General features: G+C 42.7%; 1 protein-coding gene across 6 annotated transcripts in view; it reads right to left on the bottom strand.

The window, feature by feature from the left end:
* The window catches only part of SEMA5B (semaphorin 5B), a 244,936-nt gene that overhangs the window by 33,545 nt on the left and 192,968 nt on the right, over positions 1 to 18,423 (bottom strand). For all 6 annotated transcript variants that reach the window (XM_015868675.2, XM_015868674.2, XM_015868670.2 and 3 more), the window contains 2 exons: positions 5,543 to 5,660; positions 1,132 to 1,313 (listed from right to left, as the gene is read on the bottom strand). In XM_015868675.2, the coding sequence (XP_015724161.1) occupies positions 1,132 to 1,313; positions 5,543 to 5,660 (300 nt within the window). The remainder of the gene's footprint in view (positions 1 to 1,131; positions 1,314 to 5,542; positions 5,661 to 18,423) is intronic.

Genomic DNA, 18,423 nt, shown 5'->3' with positions numbered 1-18,423 from the left:
TGTTTTTCATCCCCTTCTCAGAAGCTGTTCCTGCCTCTTTTGCCATCAGAGCACTGCTGAGAAACCCATCCCTCTGGCGTAATTTGCCTTTGCCAGTGACATGAACAGACAGCGCTGTGAAGGCTCTGCTCAGCCCACGGTGGCAGCACAGAGGTAGGAATGACTACACATCTTTTAGGCAGCACAGCCCACAACTGGAAGGAGAGATGCCAAATCAAACATGAGTATTGCTCAATTTTTGGTGCCAAGACCAGCACTGCTCTCAAGGGAGGAGCCAAGAGACAGCTGTCTTTAATGGCATCAACATTTATAAGGATGATAAAGTAGATAAAAAACTGAACTGACCCAATATTTACCAAAATATTGGCTGGCACCACCCTGCTTAAGTAGTATTTACCCTATTGTGTCATCTTTCCTTGAGTCATGAGATGATGTAGTCTGAGGGTGATGGGGTAGCATGGACACAAACACAACAGCTGTGTCTAGGCACCCCACCAGAGGACATTTAGCTTCCATACTGCTGAAGTATGAGCTTCACTCTTCCCTAAGAGGATGGCATGGGCACAAGCTGAGCTGCATGTTATTTATGGGCCATGCCCAGTGAGTGTGCCTCCTAGGTGCCCCAGGCTGCCAGGATGGCATTCTGCAGGCAGCATGCGGGACATGAGTAGCACAGGCAAACCTTGCTTACAGCCATGTTAGGTCCTGTCTCTTCAAGCACTGGGCTGCAGGAGCTCTGTTGCAAAAGCAACACAACCTCAGAATTCAGACTTCACAGAATAATGACTGAGAGCTTACTGATGTATTTTAGCTTATTACTGTTCAGTTGGATAACATCTACCTCTGCCTTACTCATCTCCTGATGAATCACTACTTATGTGCACTTGAGAGAAACTGAGGCTTAGGATAAGCAAGGTTAATGTCAACTTTGATTGGAGTGCCCATATTCCAAGGTCCCTGTCTGAGACGCATGCAAGTGCCAGGATCCCTTTGCTCTGATCTCAAGCTGGGCCTCATATACATTCTGTTGGCTGAGATGCATCATGGTCACAGAAACACAAGGAAAGAGAGATGCTGTGAACAGTCACAACTATTGCTCCCTTCCAAAAATGCACAGAGATGCGGACATGCCTTGAACAATTTGCAACCTCGATCCTGGCCCCTTCACAGCTGCGACCTCCACAGCGAGGACGAGGGCTGTCACACGAACGTGACCTACACATACAGGAGCCTGTGCTGTCCCCATCTGAATGCTCACACGGTTGCCATGGGGACCAAGGTCCCAGTCTTCCATTTGTTGTCAGGTTTTTCACCTAGTTTTAGGGGAAAAAAAAAGAAGAAAAAAAGGTCATTACTAGCAAGTTTACATTTCTGGAAATGGCCCCACAATGGAAATGCCAAACAAATCTGCTGAGGGAATTAAGATGTAGCTTAGATAGGAGCTGTCTGTGCTTGTGAGTAGGATTCAAAACAGAGGGTTGTTTTCAGGCCATACCGCATCAATGTTTAACTCCAAATTCCACCCCACATACCTAACATGTGCATGCAGGCACCCAACCAGCCCTGCCACGCAGCACCCACCTGCAGGTCACAAAGCCACCCTGCCTGTAGGTCCCATGCAGCACAGCTTCAGCCTTCTGAGCAATGCATGGCCAGCACTTGTCACTTTTCTGTGATGCTTCTGCCTTTGGAGTGCTTGGGGCTGCTGGTATAATCACATCTACAGGCTCAGGCTGAGGCCTTCCTGACTTTGGCCCCATCCAAAAACACTTTAAGAATGGCCCTACACATCATGATAGCAATCATAGGGCTATGCAGACCCTTCTCTCCCCATCTTACAGGGGCTCCCCTGGTTTCCCTGAAGCCTCAGTGCACACCAGAGAGCAAAAGAGACTTGGACACAACAAGCAGTTGAGCTCATACAACCATGACACACTATACTATATGACTCCAGGGAAACTGGCTGTTGATTTCTGAATTTGTTTTAAATGTGTGCAGTCAAAAATCCATACAGTTGGGTTGCTAAAAGTCAGGGAGAAAAAGAAAAATCAAAAGAACTACTAGGAGATATTTAATACTGGATTTTTATCTCCTTTTCTTCCTGCCTTACAAAAGTCACAATCCAAGTACTGGATCATTCCTACTCATTTTTGAGCCAGAAATCAGCCTTGCTGATTCCGACAGGGAGCTCTGTTCAGAAATCAGTGGTATGATATGGCCTGTGGCTTCGACTGAAGAAAAAAAAACCAAAAAACAAAAAAGCTGACAAATAATTATTGGCTCATAAGTGATACTGGGAAGCAGCCCAAAAATTAAACAAATAAGCAGCCATAGTTGAAATGTTGAGATTTATAAACATGTCACGTTGTGAGTGTGGGAAGACTCCTATTACTTATGAAATTACATATGGATTATTATCTCATCTTTAAACTTATAAAAATACCTTCAAAAGAGCAAGCTTGGGAAGTGGGATAAAGACTCACGGGCACCGATCTTTGTCAGAAATACCTTTAAAAGGTAAATCCTTTGTAGCCAACAGCATCTATCAGACAGAGATGACATCTTTAAAACACCTGTGATCACATGGCTATCATCTGATAATACATCCAATTCCAGAGTTCTCATATTTAGTAAACTGACATGCTCCTACCAAAGGTGTCACCATTTCCAACCAAGGGCTGATGGTTGGACTGGATGATCTCAGCGGTCTTTCCCAACCTTAATGATTCTATAAGTCTATGACTTCATTTCCCGTTTACGGGCTCAAATGCAGGATATAAAAATTCAAACTACCACTCCTACCTCATGCTGCCAGCATATTTTCAGTGTTTATTCTGATATTACAGATAAGACCAGAAGCATTCCTTGTCCATTTAATATATCTGTACCTTCTCTTAGGATTCAGACGTCACCTGCTTATAACTTTTTATCAAGCTTTGATTATTTCAGCTAGAATTTTCCATTCTGGCTATCTGATAGATGGTGAAAGTTCTTGCAAAGTTTCAGTCAAAATATTTCAATCATTTCTAAAACCCAATCTAGGAGAAAAGAATGTTTTCCTTCCATAAAACACAACATTTTCCTTGAAACAAGTGAGTGTTCAGAGCAAGAAACAGGGACCCGGTTTCCATAAGAAGTCACTCAAATCTGTCTGGAGCATAAAGTCCTTAGGAAGTGGGGAGGAGAAAGAAAATGGTGTAGCATGTTTGACATTGCAACCACAGCAATGAACTTATAGCACGTTCTGGGTGTTGCTTGTTAGTAATCTATGTTAAACATTGCACAAGGTATTATGTTAAAAAATTGTATGATTAACCCCATATCTAAGATCTCCTATTAGATCTGCGTATTGGGAATCTGAGGCAGTGCTGTATAAAGATGTACAGACCAGCTCTGAACAAGCATGCTTGCTTAAGAGCAACAACAAGTCATCTTAGGGTGTTAGCTGACTCACAAAGACCTAGTCCTTCTAGGATGTGATTCAATGATATGCCAGTTCTGGATTTAAAAGTTCCTGTGTGCCACAGTCTTAGCTGTGCCAGGACATCTGTTTGCGGGCAAGGCTGCAGAAGAACTCACTGACAGGATCTGGGTTAGGATAAGTTTATTTGGGAGGGGTGCTTTTAATCTACACTCTGTTACACTGGAGTGTGATCTCACATACAGCTGTAACAGCACAGCTGAGTGCCTGGTGCTCAGCCCAGACAAGTAGGGTGAGAAACAACAGGACTTCTTTAGATGGTAACTCATCAAACTGAAATCCCAGTGACATCTGGCACCATGTTGCTGCATTCCCCTTCCTTTCCAGTGGTGATCTGCACATGCTGCTCTAGACTCCTGCATCTGTTGATCATGATCTTTTTAGTGTACTGAATGTGAAAAACATACTTGGACACAGCTGACAGAGGTGCTTAGATGAGCAAGCCCATGCCATGCCAGAGGTGAATTCATTCCAGCAAGGGGCAGAGGAGAAAGAAAAATAAAACAACCCCATGTTGGTTTTAAAGGGCTTGGCAGCCTATCAGTGGAAGAGCAAGAGCTCATATATGCAGCAGAATGAGGGCACCTAAGTGGAAAATAACCTACAAGGGAAATGCTAAAACAAAGGCAAAACACCCCAAGAACAGCCAAAGCTGAATATTCTGTGCTGGATTTTTATGACCTTGAAACAGTGATCTGGAAGTAGCCTGTTCCCTAGTGTGCACCACAGCAGACATGTTCAAACTAGAGGATTAACACCTCACACACCTATCAACAGACACAGGCATTAAGCAGGACGAGATAACAGCATGGGCAATCAAGAAGCACTGCATCCCAGTTCAACACAGGAGGGTTATAAACACACAAGCCTCTGAATCCAGCAGTGAAAAACTTAAGCCTGCCAAGCTGAGGATGGATTGAAGTAATGACTAATATTTCCTGGGAAAATATCTGAGAAGTAAGGAAGATAAGGGGCATAAACATCACAGTAGCTCCAGACATAAATAGCATACTGAAGATATAACCCATCAGCCTGCTCTTTCTGTCTGCTGGACTTAGCAGTATTAACATACTAATTGATGTTAGATAATAAAGATAGACATTAATGAGAATTTCTCCTCCTCCACACTCTTACAACTTATTAAATAAGACTAGTTTTCCTTCTCAACCACCTTTGCAGGTACAGTTCAAGCAGCAGGAATTAAATTTGGCCAGACGTCTTCCAGGGATCACAGCCAGGAACTGGATGTTCAAATCAGAAAGAAGTGAGTGTGTGGGTAGTAAGGGAGCCAGAGAGTCAACTCACACTGATTGAAGAAGTCACTTTCTTTTAACTGCAGCATCTCATGGAGAGCAGGGCAAGGAAAGAAGACCATCTCCATGAAACATCACATAGGTTTGGTCTTTGGTCTGCTAAATTTGAAGTTGTTACTGAACTATCTTGTATTCTCTTACATAGAATCTCTCTTTCCCTCCTGTTCTCTAATAAAAACGTATCTTTTTGTTCCCCCATGCAAACCTTCCATGATTGGTGTTTCTCTGCTGCTCCCTAACTACCACTAAGATCAACTAGTCCAGCCGTCAACTCATCACCACCGTGTCATACTGTGGGTCCTGACTCAGGGGTTCAAGAGGAAAATGAACTGAATGCTGTCCTTGGACACTGGTCTTCACCTACACTGACCTCCCTAACCTGTAGAGAAGCCCAAGAAATGGTGCAGACAGTGGGGCAGCCCTGAGGCAGCTTGAGTTTCATATACGGCTTACACGGGTCTTGGAAGAGATCCAACAGAATGATCCAATGTGTTCTGGTCAATGCAGAGGTGGGTATGACAGAGGCTGAAAGCTTGCTTTGGGATCCCCTTTCCGGAGCAAAAGGATACAGTGGGTTTCTCTGTGTTCTCAACAAATGTCTGTGTACAGTTATTAGAGGAAATATGTGCCACTGGACTCCGTATGCTTTACTACCAGCCAGTCCCATTCACGCTGCCACACACTCACTTGCTCTATTGCTTTTACACATATGCATATACTCATATACATACAAAATATTTCCACTTACTGGGCACTCCGTAATATTTTGGGTCCATAGGCTCATGTTGGAGCTGTCCTCAATGGTGGTGCATTGCTTCTGCTTGCTATCCCAGCCACAGTAAGGGTCTCTGGCTCCTAGGCATTCTCTGCATGTGCAAAGAGAAAAGATTAAAGCTGTGAGATTGTCTAGCTCTAAAGAGACATATTTGAGTATAGTGCTTGTGTATGACAGCTGTCAAATCCATCGGGGCTCAGCAGAAGAAACAATTTTTCTAAGCAGAGGTTTACCTGCTTGGAGGGGGAGAATGGCTGAGCAGAAGGGTGATAGGACACAAAGCAAATATCACTCACAGAAGCTGCAGATTAAAAATCAGTTCACTCCTTTCCAAGGCCTAGGGAATGAAAATGACTTTACAAATTTTAGTCAAAGAACCTTGTCATTGAGATATCTTTGTGCTCCCATGTAATCACTCAGCAGGCCAAATCTCACACAAAGCAACCTCTGTGAGTATGTTTTCTGACACTATGTCCATCCAAAGGGGTTAGACAAGCAGAATTAGCCAATGGACCACTAATAAAGGCTTTCTATTAGCGCTGGCATTTGCCGGCACAATGGCTTCATTTATAATCCCAACATCAAGATGTCAGTTTGGAAAAGTCACAGCAGAACATTATTTCTAAGCTTTTGGCTGCTTTGAACACTGCTGTATTCATTTTCCTCCTGAATCCATATTTACAGGCTAAGTGTGTGTTCCCAACATGTGAGCTGCTAAAGAAAAATAACCAGGGTTCCTACTGCCACCGAACAGAGAAGGTCAGTCACAGAATTAGTCTGTACCAATAATTTTCAGCTGTATCAGCCGTTCCCATCAGTTACTTTCAAACTGTTTATTTTCACTAAGGGAAAAAATAAGAATACAAGCCACATCATGCACGTGTTAGCAAAAGACAAAGAAAAGACAACTAAACCCCAAAAGATTTGCAACACTGTTTTTTATTCCAAATGATCCATCCCCTTCTATCACACAAAAAGGGCTGCCAGGATCTTTCTGAAAGTCCCAAATGATTTGAAAACTGCCAATTAGGCAGCAGCAAGGGACCGAGTGTTAAAATTCAGTTCAAAAGCGAAACAGGAGAGTAATAACATTTATTCTATGGGTCGGTATCAGTATGATAAATGAAACATCAAAAATAAATAAATAAATAAAAGCATCAAATGCAATGTGATGAGAAGTGAACTGTTCCCTCCCAGACATCTTTGAAATCATATTAGTCTGTAATAAGCCACAAATGAGAAAGCATGTTCCCTAAGCACAGCTGAAAACGTTCTATCAGCTTTTACTGACTCCACAGCCATTCGCCCCAAAGCAAACCCTGGACTGCTTTGCTCTCTGGTACCCCTTCCTTTATATATGTATATATGCACCATATATATGCATATATGCACATGTATGTATTTATGTTTTAATTATGAGTTTCCACTTTGCTCCGACATTGCAGCAAGACATTTCCACTACTAAAGATTTCACACACTGAGCTGTAAGGAGCAAAACTTTATCTTTCCTGATTTAGGAAGGTAGTTACAAGGTCTGTCTACATCATTTTTCCTCCAGCTGCTTCAAAACACCCAAGGAAAAAGCAAAGATGATTTTGTCCCAGCCCCAGGCAACAGAACATCAAATATTAGCTTAGAAAAGACTCCGTATCCCCAGTCCAAGGACACAGAAGGGGCACATACTGCTTTTTTGCTTTATTCTGTCTAGGCACCCTGATCCTATTGCTCGGCATCCCACACTGCCCCATGCCTGCAGTGGGGCTGCCTCCATCCCCAGAGCTGCCCCGGCCATCCACAGCCCCTCACAAGAGACTGAGCAGCAGCACCTGCCCAGGTAACAGCACTTCAGCTGTGAGCTTCTCTCTGGAGAGAGAAGAATAATGAGAGAAGCAACAGGGGGAAGAAATAAGAGAAGAAAGCCTCTGCTTTTAGTTACAGGGGGTTTGGTCATGCTTTCAGACCTGACACTGAGTACAGGCTATTGTTTCCGATGACATGAAGCTATTTTGCTGGGCACCCAGCGAGCAGAGAGAGGTCATTGTAATTCATAACAGGGAAGGCTGTTGTGAGCGTCACCCTATTATGATACACATTTTCTTTGAATTTAATTTATAGGAAAACATGTGCTGCATAAATTCAGGAAATAATCTCCATATGTTCTGAGCTGCAGCCCTCAGCCACTCTGCAGGCTGCAATATATCCCGGTTAGGCACTGGCCACTTTGCTGGCACTATTTGTAATGAGTGTCATGCAGCTAATGTGCTGCTACCAGCTGAGAGCGGTGAGCTGAGGGTTCCTGATGGAGCACTGGGGTGGCTCAGCTTTGCTCTGCCCCCAGCTGATGGGCACCATGAGATGACCGTGATGCCCAGCTGTTGCAAAAGCCTTCTGCTAGTAGCAGGGAGCTACAGCTGCCTATGTGCCCTGGCTGCTGGATGTAATGCATCCTTACCCCACTGCTGCTGCCATATGGGCAGGGCCTGGGCTCTGCTGGGCTGTCAAAACTCACACTCTGTAATTTAACAGCCATCAAACCGGGACTTCTTCCCATCTGACGGCAGGCCCTCAAAACCATTTGAAATCTATAAACAAAATAGCTATGCTGTCTGCCTCCCCTCAGGATTCAGAGCCCACTCTGCTGCCTCAACTCTGGTAAGAAACCTATTATATCAGCTGACAGCGGTACACTTAGGGGTGAGGAGGAATGTTATTTACTTACACACAATTTGCTCCATTTTTTTTCCCCTTTTGCAAGCACAAAATGCATTACAATGTGCATTACTGCAAGAGAACATTTCTGGCAAGTACTTTAAGTGAACACTTCAAAATCCACCCTAATTTATATCTTTACAATAACTTTAGAATACATGTCCCTATTTATGTCATTAAGAGATAAAACCATGCCAGCAAGCAAACAGCAAAAGGCATACATATGTATGCATGCATGAACGCACAGATCAAAATGCTTCAGAAATGTGTTGTCATTCTTAGCAAATCGGGCACTGTGGTGTGGAAAATGGAAAGATATCATAGCATTTCCCTATGCGCAGAACACAAAATAAATTGAAACGTTTATGTGTAAATCTCATTTCATATTATGATGCTGCCAAAAAGTCTCAGGCGGGCCTGGGGAACCAAAGCCATGCAAGGCACTATGTAAATACTGTGAAATAAGATAGAAGGAAGTCAACACGCCATAATGAAATTCTGATGTTTCAGAGTCAATGGGACTTTGGCCATTGGCTCAGTGGGTCTAGAATTCCACTCCATACATACAGCAGTGAAAACTGCACCCAGTGTCAGGCTAGGAACGCCTCGAGGGACTCATGTCACAGTATCACTTCCCATAATTATTTACACAGGTAGAGGGAACCCATTATCCCAAAAGACAGCCCAAGTATGGGCTAACACTGGCTTCATTAATGCTAATGACTTATGTAATGAAATCCCAAAAATGGGATGTCTATGGAAGTGAGATGTTGATGATACCACATAGTTCATGCCCCCAGTTTATCTCTGGCCATCTCCTGACTGTAGTACATTCAGCGAGGACTCAGGAGAATACCTCTTGATGGATATCTAAGAGGTTGGATGTATTATGACAGGGCATTACTATCAATAGTGATTCACTTTAATTCATTGCCTTGCAGTAAATGTCTTATCCGAGGCATAATGGCATACACTAAAAATGCTCAATTGAAAAACAATTCCATTTGTGTCTCCTATTCAAACTATTTTTTCCCCTGGTTTCTTATTCTCACTTACTAAAGACATTTGCATGAAAATAAGATCTTACTCATAAGAGCTCACCTGCTGCCTGCTGTCTGGGAGCTGTAAGGCTCCCCGTTGTTGGCTATTGCAATCATTTTTACAGCAGTCATCTGGGATAACACAAAGGATTAAGACTCTACAATTGGAACCGTATCCAAAGTGCTCTGAAGTCAATGGAAACTCCTAGCTATGACTCAGAAGAGTTTTTACAGTGCCTCTGAAGCCTGGCTTGCTGAGCCTTCATTAACAGCATTCGCTGTAAAAAGGTTTCTGCTTCCAGTGTGTTGGTCCTGCCCAATACCTCCTCAGCAGAATCACTGGCTTGTGATATGGAAAAGGACATCATAGCACTTTTTTTTTTTTGCTTTCCTGTGTTCCAGGGGCTACTTGGAGACATATCTAAGGCAGTGTGAGGCCTCCATCCATACTGACAATCCTTAAAAGAACAGGCAAAAGGAACAGGGAAGGAAAGATGAACAGAATCCAAAGGCAGCTGTAGAGAACCAGGAGACACCTAAGAGGCACGGGCCCTCCATGTGTGTGGTTGAGGGGCTGGCCCCACTACTGTGGTCCCTGTGAAGAAAAACCTCATCCCTCCTAAAAAGAAGAATGGATTACAGATAAAGCAGTCAGTGACCTAAAGCAGAAGTCCTCCCAGCACCAAGGTTTTCCCTGAAGGTATCTCTCTCTCACAGCCCTGCTCAGACACTGACCTGTGTGCTAACCCCACCTCTGCTCTCTGCCTCCAGATGTGTGACAATGCTGCAGCATTCCTCTTCAAGGGAGCTGCATTTGTCTAACACAATAACAATGGATCAGCAAACATACCTGCTTCCTAAAAAGAACAACTGTTCCAAGGTGCATTGCAAAGTGACAGCAGCATTCTCATATTCTAAATATCACAAGGATTTGAAGACTTTTTAATAGCCTGAATTACATCTTCTTTCAAAATCTTCATTAAAGCTTAAAAGCCTGTGGCTCTAAAGTTTCTCATTCCCATTTTAATTCGCTCTGGTTCTGGATAACTTCATCTTTTGGTTGTTTTACCCTGTGAGCTAAAAAGCTTTAGACTGTGTAATAAATGGATCATCAAATCAATAGAACCAGACCCAAGAGATCAGTCTTCAGCAGACCAAAGGAAAGAAAGAATTACTGGAGCCTCTTCCCATTCTTACTAGCAGATAGAAGACAGCAAAGAAGCCTGTTCATACCAAAAAAAAACAAGAAGACATCATCCAGAGCACTCACACTAAAGGATTGTGCTCTTCTCATCATTCAGGATGTGCTTGCTCTCCAACTTTTGTTCCCTCTTTGCATTTATCTCTTTCTCATTATTTTTTACTTCTAAGAATTTCACATTGGTTTGTTCCACTCTTTGAGCAGGTATCTCTGAGAAAGCAGCACTCTGCAAGCAATACAGGGGTATTAGCTCTGTCTGTTAGTTGCTGGCATGTGGCTGTGTTTGGAGACAGGCACTTCCTGACAAGGTAAGCTTACTGTCCCATTGCTATCAACATGTGAAGGGGATGAACTAAACAAATAATCACATTAGCTTCCAGCCAACCAAATCATAATTACTGACAACCTCAATAGTCCATGCAAGGGAGAGTGGACTTCTATCTTCCATAAACCAAGATGGCATGAAAAAAGAATAAGAATCAAAAGGATGTTCATGGCTTAAGAAAATAAGATTAGGAAGGAGGAAAAATCACCAGACCTTCAAACAATCCCTCTAATTTTGATACCTTTAAAAATTCAAACTGCAGAGGTGAGTTACTGATCTGTACAAATCCATTATCTTTTCCCACTGAGGAAAGAAGCCAAGTGGAACTGAGCTGCTTTAGCGAGGCAGTGGTCAAGCAGCAGTTTCATTTCTCAGCTGGTGAATGCAGCAATATTCAGTGCCAGATGCTAGTGCCCTTAGCTCAAGATGAGTAACACGTACTTCATAAGCAATTATCTGTGGAACGGGGCACTGCTCAGGAAGAGCTCACAGGTACCACCACTGTGAGGGCTGCAGATGATGATGAGTTAGAGAACTAAGTTTTGCTATTTCAGCATTTGATACTGGACTAAGAGGCAGAGAAGCTGAAATATTTGTGTGCTGCACACACATGTAATTTATCACCCACACATGCTTAGCATCAGTGACTGGTGCTCTGCACATAATTTGTTTTGAACACACAGATTAAAGCCATGAACCAAACACATGTAGCTGATTTGAAAGTAACAATGCACACACAAGGGATATTCATGGGCAGTTTCACCTCACTTTCCTTTCCTCATCATGGACCTTGACTTGCTGGTTCCACCTCCTGCCCTACCATTTTCAATATCTCTTTAATCGATTGTGGTTTATAGATTATGGCCTTGTACAATTTACACAACAAACGATTCTATTTCTTACCTTCTGACATCCCATTCCATCATCTTTTAGCAACACTGACTTCTTTATTGGATAGGTGTTTATTTTTGTTTTTAAAGCCATAAAATAAAACAACATTGCATTTATTCAAATATGAAGATTAATGCCATCCCGAGAAAAGTTCTGATTAAATCTGGATTTATGTTTACATCAGTGAAGCAAGTTATTAAAAAAATTGAATAAGCGTTGCTCCATAAACACTGCTAGAAACTCCTGTCACTGCGCCAAACAAAACTGACCTCTAACAGAAACACAGGTACAGAGGACCACTGACTACCAGTGATAGGATCAGTCATCCACAAGAAAATTGGGTTACTATTAGCGTCCTAATGAAAGGAATACCCAGAAGGAACTCCTGAGTGTGGGGCATGTTTGTCTGGATTGCAAGCACAACCATTTCCTACCTCAGCAGGCTTTTGAGCCTTAAGAAAACATGCCCCCCAGGGCTGCCATATGGCAAAAAGGCAGAGGGAAGAAGAAAGGCAGCTTGGGCAAATCAGTGCACTCAACTGTTATTCCCTCTTTCTGCCCTGTCAGTCAGTGTCTGAAGGTGGTTGTCAGATTCAAATGTGCTCTGCTTCTGCATTTCTGCTTTATGCAGTCTCTGGAAGACACTGATGACTTAAGGATGTAAATAATGCTAAAATGGCAACTTAGGAAGGAAGAGAAAACTGCAAAGATGGAACACTTAAAAAGAAATGCATGTGATGATGAAGAAACCTTAAAACAGTCTACAGTTATCACCCAGGCTGCACAAAATAATCCATATTCAAGCAGCTCTGTTGTGAAAGTTGGATTTTTTTATGCCCTGGAATTTCTGCTCAATAAGATGCAGATTCAGCTAGACAGAGTGTTTGTAGATTAACGTTGGAAAAGGTGAAGAAATATCAGGCCACCTACCACAACGCTCAGGATCTAACATCTCTTGACCAATGCAGAACTATTTCAATACCATGTCAGAGGCAAAATAAAGCAGCCAATATAGTCTCCATTGTGCTTTCCCATGTATCTATAAAAACACCACTAAATGACGTCAACTCCGCTCCTTTAAAAATGACAACATCTCTTAAGTAAATGGATATTCCTGAAATTCAGCCCTACCCCTGCTCAGACTGGAGCGTTCCCATACATCTGTAGTATTTTGGCATTCCAACACGTAAAAGACACCAGACAGAAGTACAGTGATATGTATTTCTACAATCCATACATATTTTATGCATTTCTGCATATTTATATTTCATGCTTAAAACAACAGCGAAAACAAATCTGCCCTGGGTTCAGATGCTTCCTCCTCCTCAAACAGGTAGATCAGTACATCTCCTAATAAAAAGCTTATGAAGCATCCGTAGCAATATAGGCAATGGGCAGTAACATTTACAGTGCCTTACACTGTAAATGCAGACTAGAAGCTTGAGACGCGAGGCAAAGCAGACATGGCAGCAGTAAGGCTGGAGACATCAGGAGTCATGTCGCTGGATGTGACCACTACCTAGAATACAAATCTTATGACCTAATAGCAGCAAATTGCAAGAATTGACAGATGCAATGGATATCTGCCCTGGGGCTTGCTGGAAGCTTCAGTTATTAATCTTGTTTGTATAACAGTAGAATCAATGTCATCTTACCATTATGTATTCCGAGAAAACTACCTGCTTTCCTGTCAGTCGCCACTGCGTCAAAACTAATTTCACATAGCCCACCTAGCAGGTATCAGATGGTAATGACTTTCAGACATCACTGATCTGAGTTGGCCCCAAGCCAGCCTGCTAGAGGTAAAAGGATCCACAGCCTAAACCACCCCAGTCTTGAGACCAAATCGCATGGGCAGGATGCTTTAAAAGTAAGGAGCAAACAAAAATCCTCAGCACATTCAACCTCTCAGATTTTTCCTCCCTCTCAGCAGCTCCAAAGCTCCCCAGAACAAATCTGCCAACCTCGTAAGGATGGTAAGAAGACAGAAGTCCTGAAATTAGCTGACTTTACCTGGCAATTTCTGAAGTAACCTTCATCTGTTGTAGCAGTTGTACAGCTCCAGTCTCCATCTACTGCTAAACATTCCTTCTGCCACAGAACCATTCACTTGGGGCCATCTCAATAGTTCAGAGCTTAAAAGTGGGAGCCCGAAAAGTGTGCAGACAGGTTAAAATGAATGTAAAGCTTGCCAGTAGTTTGTGCGTTTAATAGGAATGGGAACAACCATAATAATTCATTTGGTTCTGAACAGAGCCCTTTCCACTCTTTCATCCCGTGCCCTCTCTCTTTCAGTAATGCAAGCACCAGCAATCTCAGCACAGCCTTATTCCTCAAGCAGCCTCTTGCTGCTCTCTCTCCCAGAACCACATTGCATTTCTCTCCTCACTGCTATTTGTGATTCCCTCATACTTAAATGCCATCTACAAAGTATGCTATTTTCTTCTTCCATGCCATTAAAGATAATGTCAAATAAGATGAAACTGAAAACCAATCTCTTTGGCATCTTACTGGGAACATGCCCCTGCTCACTATATTACTTACCTTTGCCCCCCCCTTTTTTCCCAATTTCAGGCACACATAGCATGTCCTTTCCTCACACTGTTCAAATGAAACTCTCCAACTGATCTCTGGAATTCATGCTTCTTAGACCTGCACCATACCCCTGAATCTTACAGGTCCATTTCTTGCAAAGAGTATGGATGTGCTTAACTTTACATATATAAGCAGCTACATTAAAGAAAATGGGAGTAATTGCCTGCTACAGCAGATGCAAATGTGTTTTCAGGATAGAGAAAATGGTATAATTTTGCACTTCTATTTAAAGAACACAAATCCATTTCATCTACCAAACTTGACTCTCTCCAAGAGCTTTAGTGATCGTGGTTCTGTTTGATATCTTCATTCTCTGTCAGTGGGAGTCTTGCTATTTACTTAAATGCAACCAGAACACCAAAACAGATGTTCCATGATTTATTCTGATGTAATATTGGATACTGGAGATGACAAAAGATCGGAGTGAGTGCTCTCTTTTATGAAGTCTTCCAAAGCTTTGCAGAATTATTGGTGGTACAATAATTAGCCAATTTCCTTAATATTCAAGAGGCCAAATTAGCCAAAGCAGATGGAAATTGATGAATAAGCTTCACAAGAACATTTTCATACCTTTCCTTCTGCCTCTATTTTTAAAAGGATATTCAATGTGCTGGATATTTTTACAAACTCTCAAGGAGGACACTTTCAAAACAAAATCTGGGCCAGACTTTTGACAGCCTCAGCTCAGAGGAAGGAGATGGATTTTCAAAGTCTTAAGTGAACAATGAAACATCAGCATCGCCTCAGTGATCCACTGGTGCTGGGCTCCACTGAACAACAGTCTGCCTTTGTTCCTTCCCTACCACTTTCACTATTTTCTCTCTGTGCTTTTTACCCAACAATCATTCCTTGTTTGTCCTTGGAGGAACAATTGTCACTCAGATGCAGAGGTCAATGGATTCCCAGCCCATATTCAATTGACTCCCCCGAAGCTGGAAGTTTTAGATCTCCTAACTGTCTGTATTGGTCATCCAATTAAGTCCCGTTCACCTCATTCCTTTGTTACAGAGGATTTTGTATCATACAAGGAAGGAAAAAGAAAAAAAAAGAAAAAGAAAAAAAATATCAACAGTAACCATCAAAGCAATGCCCCAGGTAATATCTCAGACCTCTCAAAGGATGATACAGAGACTCGGAAATTTCAGTTCTGCACTTTGAGAAGCCGGCACAAAAAAGAGGGCAAAAATTTGTGCTTCGTTACTGTGGCTGTTGACCCTTTTCTTCCCCAATATCCCTAGAACCACTGCAGGAGTTGTTCACCTATGTGTACTCATCTGTCTGATCACCGGCCCAGAGCTATTTAGAGGTGAGTTCTGCTTCTCACAAGATCTCAAGTCAGCAAATAAGAGTACTTGTCAGCTGAGTCATTTCTGCTAGCTTTGCATTAAGCACCATGGCCTGAGGGGATGTGCAATAGAATTTAGGCCAAGTAAGAGGGCAAAAGCTCAACATTACTCAACAGCAAACCTTGCAACAGGGTCAGAAAAGCAGACAGAGTTCAAATGAGACTGTCACAGTAGCACACAAGAGGATGTGTCTCTCTGTATAGCCTCAGAAGCATTTCCATTGCCATTAGGTTGACCTGAGGTAACACTCACACAACCAGATGTGATACGCACACGTGTGGCGAGATGTAGTGATATGGTGGTGTCAGTAATAAAGCTGAGATACTGGATCTCCAACTATCTATCGCCAAAGCTTGGGGGCAACTTGAGGTAAAAAATAATCCAAGCTCATTTGAAAATTGCAGGGAGGTTACAAAGATTTCAAAGCCATGCAAAATCCAGCAGCAAGCACAGCCAAGCTACCACCCAACAAAGCAGCCTTCACAATGCTACATGTTCAAAGGGCTGGTAGAGCTCACTTTGGACATCATCCTAATGCTCTCCAGTGAGAGAACAGCAGCACTGAAGCAGAATAGGAAAACACACGCACAAGAAAGGTCCCTGCAGCCAAGTCCAGCCTGTAAATTTGGGCAGCTGACATTACAGATGTCTTCCTGTTGCCCTGCTGCTAAGACTCACTGTTCTGAAAAGACAGATTGAGACAGGTCAGTGGGCACACACAAAGCACTTGCTCAGACACCCAGAAATATATTGGGACAACGAACTACATCAAGACTTGGGGCTGAGCTACTGGTCACCATTTAAGAGATTAAATTGGTGCTGTGTCAATAAACAAACAGTAAAGGAGATGGCAGAAATCCTTTTCCCTTTCCACCTCTCCCCTTTGTCGCTGCTTTTACCTCAGCTGCATCTCTGAGCCTTGGTAACAAGCCCCAGGGTTTACAGCAGCACAGCAGCAAGGTGTGCTGGATGGATCAATGCTAGAATCGATGTTCCCTCCATATATGATTGCCTGTTCCAGGGAGAAGGCAAGGTGAAGGCAAGAGCTCTAAGTCAGCAATCAGGAGCCCACATCAGCCCCCAGGGTGTAAAAGGCTGCAAAGTTTCCTGATAACATGAGGCAGAGCCAAAGAAAATAAACAGCCTTGTGGTATTCCTGCCTGGGAGGCACAAATTCTCCCTCACCTCAAAGCTTCCTGAGCCCCCATCAAAATGATTAGATTACAAAAACTGCTGAAACCAGAGCTTTTCATGGAGGCCAGTCAAGAAGTCACAGCATTACAAAAAAGTAACTGGGGCTGTGGTGGGGTGGGAGCCCTTCTTCCTGTCGTGGCTGTATATTGGCATGTTTCAAGTATAGACACAACAATAAGCAATAAATCACAGCCCAGGAGAAGTGCCAGGTGGAATACACTGGAGGAAATTAAAACATCCCTCTCAATACAGTTTGGCATTAAAAGAAATACAAAGGAGACCAAGTTGACTTATCACCTGCATTGCCAAGGTGCTAAGGGGGAAATGGTTACCAAGATTTCCAGCTGAAAAAAAAAAAAGGCAGTTGAATAATTTCCTGAAGAAAAAGCTTAGCTTCTAATTAATAATGATATCACAAACAACCTTTAAAATTAATAAACAGCAGCCTTCCTTGGCTTTCCTAAGCTTCCTTCTATTTCCCTTCTTTTTTCCTAGTGCATGTTCCCTCCGCAAGACTCAGCCACGGAGCAAAGGATCCATCACAGTCTCTGTAAGTACATGAACTGGCCAGCATCGGAATTCAGCAAATTCTGACCTCCCACACTGCCAAACGTGTGCAATCCACACTGCTGTCTGAAGTCTGCATCTCACATGCTTTGCTATAGCCCAGTAACTGGCCTACATTGCCTAGAAGTCTGAAGGTAGTCAGGCTGGACTAAAGTTACACTAGCAGGGGAGGATGCTGAGGACCCCAGGACTTAAGTAGATGGTGCTCCAATCCCCCAACCACTGCTGTGTAGTTTTGTGTTTTTTTTCCCCCTGCTTGTTCCTTTTATAGGCAGTTGAGCAAACCTCCACCATTTGAGCTTTAATGGAACTGTCATACAATGTACTTATACAGGCTGAAACTGGGACACGATCTATAAATTACCGGAAAGTTGAACTCAAGATTAGGAAAAGAAAGAAAAGGAAGAACTCATTTGTCTTGAAACTGGATCACATATATGTATACACACATAAATATTCCCAAACTGAAACTCTCCAGGACAGGCTGGAGAAGGCAGCTGTTATGTTCTACCTTTTTAAATCTCTGCTTTTAAGAGCTAAGGACGAGATGGCATTTCCCAGCTGTGATTCTTTCTCTTACTTTGGTGTCAGCCTCTCTGTATAAGCAGCTAAACCTTTACACATTAAACACTTCTGAGTTTACCTTGCAGTAATGTCCAAGTTACATTTTCTAAAGAGATAATTAAAAAGGCTCAGCAAAAATAGAAAAAGCCATCATTTTAATACCGAAACAGACGTGAATTTAGTACAAGCTGATAGATAAACTCTACTTGTTGAAAATGAAATTATTGTGACATTTTCTGTATAAGATTTTTGGCAAGAGAACAGGGACATCTTGCACCAGGCTGTGAAAGAGGGAGTCCATTTAGACGGTGCTAACAAATCCCTTCCTCTTGTCTAGCACAGAGGACATCAGTTTCAGAGAAAACTATCATCGAGAAAAACAAAGCAGAGGCAGATGAGGAGAGGAAGGAATGTTTTTAGAG

Source organism: Coturnix japonica, chromosome 7 (genome assembly GCF_001577835.2).
Source record: "Coturnix japonica isolate 7356 chromosome 7, Coturnix japonica 2.1, whole genome shotgun sequence".
In the NCBI taxonomy this organism is placed as follows: domain Eukaryota; kingdom Metazoa; phylum Chordata; class Aves; order Galliformes; family Phasianidae; genus Coturnix; species Coturnix japonica.
The sequence above is the reverse complement of the archived record's forward strand: the minus strand, read 5'-3'. Positions and strand labels throughout refer to the sequence as shown.